The 7095-nt window shown below is 46.1% G+C and overlaps 1 protein-coding gene across 1 annotated transcript; it reads right to left on the bottom strand.

Annotated features, from left to right (window-relative positions):
- Positions 1–639: 639 nt before the first annotated feature.
- Positions 640–5499, bottom strand: PFDN4 (prefoldin subunit 4). The gene is made up of 4 exons (XM_030503179.1): positions 5244–5499; positions 4281–4388; positions 3477–3620; positions 640–3147 (listed from the first exon to the last, which is right to left on the bottom strand). The coding sequence occupies exons 1-4, from the start codon at positions 5265–5267 to the stop codon at positions 3016–3018; spliced, it is 408 nt and encodes a 135-aa protein (XP_030359039.1). The 5' UTR covers positions 5268–5499; the 3' UTR covers positions 640–3015.
- Positions 5500–7095: the final 1596 nt, after the last annotated feature.

Consider the following 7095-nt stretch of genomic DNA (forward strand, 5'->3'; position numbering starts at 1 on the left):
TTATGTAAAGGAACACCTGCATCTCCTTGAAGGCCCAACACTTGTTTTGCTACAAGCACTGGCTGGCAGATAGAGCGGCAGAGTTGCCATGGCTACCAGATCCACATTTTACCTAAGAGCAGCTGAAGGATTCACTCAGGAAGTAAGGAAAAACTTGAACTTCTTCCCGAGGCATAGACTTGAATTAAAACCACAATCAGTTAGAAAACAAAGTTAAAAATCTGTACAGTTATAGCCAGGGTATTTGTAAACATGTCCAGCAGCAGAAGCATATAAACCACTGGAATTCTATCATAAAAACCCATGGGAAATGCCACGGCTAGACAAGCGAGACAGAGCATTAGCACAGCTTTTGAACCTTAGAGCCACCGGTTGATACACATTGTATGCAACATGAGGTGCTTATGTTGAGGTATTAGATCTCCCCTGTCTAAGACAGTATTCTCTTAAGGTTATGCTAAACCTTATGTCAACATTAAATAAATCTATGTAAACAACTATGTAAGTTACAGTGCTGTAATTCACAAGCAACAGTGCACTGGTGAGATCCTGTTCAGGTGTACTGAAGATCAAGCTCAGTATCACTACCCTGTTAAAACTACTTCAATAATAGAGAAAGCATGTGTTGTTTTTTCTTCCTCCACGTTCCTCCTCTTCAGTTTGAAGAAACGATGCCACACAACTGACACGATAAGTAGGTAATAATCACTTCATAAAAATATACTCATCTCATACTCTGATTATTTATATTAAGAACAAATATACTAAGTCATTTGCTGAGGCAGAGAAGACGCCTTCAACTCCAGAGCAAGGGGAAACACAGCACCCAGGAGCCTCAATTCTGAGTGGCAAGAGCCACCGAGGGAGCCTCGAGTCTTGACAGGACTTGCCCAGGAGCCGGCAGCTCAGCTGACACGAGCAGGGGCTCACAGGGGGCAGCCCAGGGGTGACGGCGGCCCAGTGTGGGAGCTCAACTCTGGCTGCCCTGGCAGTGGCCAGCATCAGCACCCAGACAAAACAGATGAGAGGGGAGGCTGCAGCGCAGACCTAGGAGAGTAGAAAGCGCCTTGACTGGTCTCTTGAGGAAAGGGTGTATAATGGACAGAGTGCACTCAGTGCGCCCTGGTGGAGGTCCTCCTGCAGCAGGTGGCTGAGCTGCGGGAGACTGTCAGTAGGCGAGACGATGTCAGGGAAGCTGAGGGAGCTGGGCTGCTTGCTCCAGGCCCAAACTGTGCAGGGGCCACAAGCGCCCACCACAGCGCATACAGAAAAGAAGGGCGGCATTAACCCAAGAAGCTGGGAACTAGTAACAAAAAAAAATAAACACCACAACAAAAAAAGGAGGAATTAACAGCAAGGGGCTTCCTCCAAAATCCAACGTCCCCACCCAGAACCACTTCGCAGTTCTGCAGGGGGCTAATGAGGAAGTGCCCACTGCACCAAATGAACATCCTGCTGATGCACCAGTAAAGAGGATCACTACTGGTGCCTCCAGGAAAAAGCAGCGGATCATAGTAGCAGGTGACTCTACTTTGAAAGGCACAGAGGCACCCATCTGTTGGCCTGACCCAGTCTCGAGGGAGGTGTGTTGCCTACCAGGGGCTCGGATCAGAGAGGCTGCCTGGTCTAGTAAGTCCTGCTATTACCCACTTCTTGTGGTCCATGTGGGTCCTAGTGATATTGACAGCAGAAGCCTGGGAATCACTAAGGACTAGAGAGCTCTGGGAGAGGTGGTTAGGGGCTCTGGAGCTCAGACAGTTTTTTTATCAATCTTCCAAGTCAAAGGAGAGGACCTTGATAAGGCCGGGCGGATCTGGCAGGTTAATAAATGGTTAGAATGGTGGTGCCATAGTCAAGGGCTTGGTTATTTAGAACATGTGACTTGATTTGGGAGGCCAGGTCTACTGGAGGTTGACGAAGCTGGTCTGACAGAAGGGGAAGAGCTGCTTTGGTAGAAGACTTGCCAGGCTGGTCAAGGCAGCTTTAAACTAGATGTGCTGGGGGAGTGGGGCATCAACCCATCCCAACACTCCCAGTATGCTAAGATTTAATTTTTAAAAACAAAGTCATAAAGAGCACATATTTCCATGGAACAGCACATTAATCAGCAGGCAAAAGTCCAAAAGCAGAATTTGAGAGTGAGACAGTACATAAGTTTTTGAAGGATGTAAGGAGTCAGCAAATTAAGACATTTAAAAATTACTTTTAACTCCACATAGTGATGGAGGCATAGTTCCAGGGATTGATGCTGACATAGCAACATCATCTATGAACAATTCTGACATTAATTTGGTATATAAATGTGGATTTAGAAAACTATTGTTGAGGAAAATTAGAAGTTAAAGACTCACCATTCTGACTTACAGCATCTTTTGTGACTGCCGAATATAAAGTAGTAAGTGACTGAATATGACTGTGACTCCAAAAGCTTCTCTTCAATACCAATGCAGGTTTTAAGGAACTCTCTTCCCTGTCAACTTGCTGCCATGCTGTGCACTGAGCTAACGGTGTGTATGCTATCTGAGCTAAGATTGAAAGACAAAGGATAGATTTAGTATTTCCAAGACTGCTGCTAAAACCAGCATTATAAATAAAATTATACTAAATAGCATTACAGCCAAATCATGAATCACATATGCGAGAAACTTTTATCAAACAGCCATTACAGGGCAAACCAGAAGTTCCCTATTTATACTGGTTTTCTATTTAAGCATTTTCATGAGTGTAAAACAAGACCAAGGAAACTACAATACATGCCTGACTTCATTAATTTAATATACAATGCAAATATTCCAATCTTGATGCTTTACCAACCGTAATGAAGCTAATGCTTTCCTGAACAAATAAATAACTGCAATAACCAAAATAAGAAAGCTCTCATTAAACAGATGGAATCCAAGAGAGGAAAGTAAAAAAAAAAAAAATAAAAGGTGGATTTTGTTCTAAATGTAATTGGAACGATATCAAAACATTTATTAAACCAAGGAAAAGTTGTATGGTACATTTAGAACACCTTCAACTGTCCTCAGCCTCAAGATTTATGTTATTTCCAAACTTTGCATAGAGCTGAACTTTCAGGTCAGATAAGACCCTCTGAATTGATTCCACTCGGGATTCTAACACATCAATTTCTTCTTGTAAACTTTTCTGAAAAAGAAAAAAAAAAAAATCAACCAGTTACACAAAACAAACTTAAGTCATGTTTGTCTGCAACATATAAACAATTAGGAGGTACCCTTATGACAACTTTTTGCTAAGAAAAGCTGTAAGATTTATTACAAGGCAAAACAAAGGCTTTGTATACTGACATGCCAATTAGGACTTGCCATACATGCACATTCCCCTCCTCAAATCAGAAATCAAACAGGAACTTTAGAAAGTAAGAGGTTCAAAGGATGGATAGATTATCCCGTTCCAATGCTCATCACACCGCAGCAGCCAGGACAGTAAAGGAGCTCCCTTTTGCCCAGACAAACCTTTGCCTCCTCCAGCATCTCTTGTGTCTCTTCTTGGGAATGACTAATGAAAACATCTCCAATTTGGTAGGGTATCAGTAATGAGTCACCATCATCAAGCATCATGATGTCATCACAAGCATCTTCCAAGTTCTGAAGTTGTTTCTATTTATCAAGATATAAGAAAGCTGGTCACTTCATACTAGGTAAATGATTTCAATTGATACACTATCATGTTATCACTTGAATAAAATGAACTCAGCGAGTCCATATTTTGAGCAAAAATCCTACCTGCCAGCATGATATCAACATATTTGATAGTATAGTTCCAGAGCTGTAATTTAGTATAAATATTAGATTCATTCTACCAGTGGAAATTTCTAGTCAATACTCAATATCTTAATAGCGTAAGATATGTCATTAATAGCGTAATTAACTGTCTAGACAAGGGAAACACATATGCTCAATTTCTGTCAATGCATCAAAGGAAGAACATAACATACAACTGCCTTACTGGTTCAACAGAAAATAAATATGAACAATCACAGGCAGGAAATTTTACAAACACTACAAACAGCCATTATATAGAGACAATGCTTTGTATATGACAACTAAGGAGTTCCAAGAACTGCATGCAGAAATATACTAGTGGCCTTTATTTCTCATGGCTTCTTTCTCCACTTTCTCTTTCTCTATTTTCATAGTATCAGAAATCCAATATTAGAACCAAAGCATTACTTGCAGTATTCCACTGCCCCTAGTTTCCGTGTTACAGCTGAAAATTAAGTTAGGGCAATGAAGAAGTGATATTTGAAGCAAATATACCTTTTTGACTTCTATTTCTTCTTTCAGCTCTGTGATCCTGCTAGTATTTCTTGCAAACTTGTTAATTTTCTGTTGATCTTCAAAAGTAACATTGACATCTTCTGCAGCCTACAAGGAGGAGAGATCAAAATAAACTTATTTTCTTACATTAACTTGAATGTCACTACAAGATTACTCCTACTCCTACAGATCTTCTGAAAAATAGTTTTACATTCTCCTTTTATACACTTGATATCTTAAAAAGCATCCTCAAGGACATCAGCAATACCCACATTTAGCTGGCCAGAGGCTGTAGTAACAACCAATTAAAACACCAGCTATGCATGGCATCCAAATTGTTGTTTCCTTGACAGCACTAGCAGTTGAACCGGACACCTTTGCTCCGTGACCACTGCAGAGTTGAGCATAACGCATTAATGTGACCCATGAGCAATATCATTTTATGCTAGCTGGTTAGCTGTGATGTGCTACAGTGCTACAGGAGAGTCTGGCACCATCCTCTTTTGAGATATTGATCTGCATTAACAAGATTCGCTCTCAAGTCTCCTCTTCTCTAGACTGAACAGGCCAAAGATGCTCCAAACTCCCGGTCGATAGAGCCAAGCTCACAACGCCAAGGCCTTAACCCACAGACAAGCGACCGGGGTACTCTCGGCAGGACCTAACCTGGAGCTGGCCTGACCTGGCAGCGGCCTAGGACACACACACACACCCCCTGCCCTGCCGCCCGTGGGGCAGGCGCTCCGGGAGGCACCTCTGCGGCGCTGGAGCGAGGGGCGGGAGACAGCGCTGAGGTGACAAGGCCGCGCTGCCCCAGCACCGAGAGACAACGGCCCCCCACAGCCGGAGGGGCCGGCCGGCCCAGCCCAGGGGGCGGCCCAGGGGCTGCGCCTTCCTCGGGGGACCCCCGGGGCAGAAAGAGGCCGAGAGGAGAGGGCGGCCAGGCCCCCCTCCCGCACTCACCGCTTTCTTCATGGTGGCGGCCATGATGGTGGGACTGAACCATTCGTCCTCCCCACAGAGGAGGAGCAGGGGCTTGGGAAAATAAGAAAAGACGAAGGACAGCGCCCAGCGGCGGCGGCCCTGCTCGGCCCGGCGCTTCTCCTCCTCCCGCTGCCCCCATCCCGGCGGGCTGCTCGGAGGCACCACAGGGCACACAATAACCTCAGCCCATCCCGCGGCGGTTGGTACGTCCTGTTTAAAGGAGCAGAGGCCCAACTCCACCGACAGGAGCGCCTCCCAGCGCTGCCGCCAGGGGGAGCCATGGGACGGGGCGCCGCAGCTCGCCGCGGCCTCCCGCCCGCTGCTGCCGGCGCTGGTGCCGCGGGCGCGGCGCGGCCCGGGCCGGTGCTGCAGCGGCGGGGCGCGGCGGTACAAGGTGCCTCCGGAGGGAGGGCGGCCCCTGAGCGGGGGACTCCTCTGAGCCGTCCTCAGCCCTCACCATCCAAACCAGCCGCCTCTCTGGAAACGGCGGTGTGAGCGGCCTCCAAATCATTGCAGAGGGGCTTTTAAGCAAAAAGACGTTGGTTTTTTTTTTTTTTCTGAAAAGGCTTGTTGACAGCTTCTAGACAGAAACAGGGGTAGCTAGCATTTACGCGGCATGATTACCTTCACGTGCCTATGTGTATTTAGCTTCTCACAGCTACAAAACAAAAAGAAAACCCAAAAGCAGGTCGTCACATCTCCCAGCTTGGGTGTTGTGTGCTCTGACACCCAGCTGCAGTGCGTACAACGCCTGTGATCCAAGAGCCCGTGGCCCAGGCACACGTGGATGTTGAGCAACATGAGGGCTCACCACTGGCACGATTGCCGGTGGCACTGGCGGTGCCATGGACTGGCCAAGCTGCTGCCAACAGCGGCTCAGACTGCTTGAGACCCTGCTTGGGTCTGCCAAGACCTTCCTGAAGAATGATCAGCATCTCCAGTATCTGTATTAAACACACTTCAGCTACAAAGCTTTCAGAGCGATGCGCTGTTGTGCCAGCATCAGGTGGGGGTGGCAACAAGCCTGCAGTGTAAGTAAGTCAGAAAGGGGTTTGAAAACATCTTAGGTACTTTGCTGTGATTCATCTTTCTGCTATGCCTGTCTGTGGGCTGTGGAGTTAGACCCAAAGGAAGTACCTGGGTACAGAGAGTTCAGGGCCCTGTATTGGTGTGTTTTTAATGTGTCTGGCTTTGGAAAGGAATTTGGAAAGCTGGGCTAGAGTCTGCGGCTCACTGAGCCGTGGCTGGGGAGAGTTTGGATCTCCAGAAAGACAACTGCTGTGACCAAGGAGGTGTCTAGGGTCAGCACGTTCAGTCCCAGGCAGCCAAAACTGCTGAACCTTTTCTCAGAGCTGCTAAGAATCACCTCCACAGGTTTGGAGTCCAAAGATCAAAACCATTTCCTGAAGGCAAAATTTTTAACCTTTCTTTCTCAAGTTATGCTTTATAAATCCTAATACCCTGATTGCACACAATGGCCTTGTTCTTCAAACACTTAATTGGAGGCTGATGTTTATTTCCCTGCTGTCTGATGGCATCCGAATTCATGTCTCCCACCACCCTCCTGATGCTTGAACCATGAATAACTCTGTATGTCATCAATGTAAAAATGAACATTTTAATGAAAAATATAGGAACAATCCATGGGACAGAGCGCGTGTCTTTACTTTTGTTAGAACACCTTGCTGCTGAGGGAGAATCCAGTCCTGCAGCTGCAGCAGAATCCATCCTCCATGGTAGCCCATTCCAAAGGGAATCCATGGAGGACAATAGACGATAACACCCAACAGAAGAATGGGTGTATATTTTAAAAGTTTCCTATTAATTTCCT

The sequence above is a fragment of the Strigops habroptila genome, chromosome 13, assembly GCF_004027225.2.
Source record: "Strigops habroptila isolate Jane chromosome 13, bStrHab1.2.pri, whole genome shotgun sequence".
NCBI classification, from domain to species: domain Eukaryota; kingdom Metazoa; phylum Chordata; class Aves; order Psittaciformes; family Psittacidae; genus Strigops; species Strigops habroptila.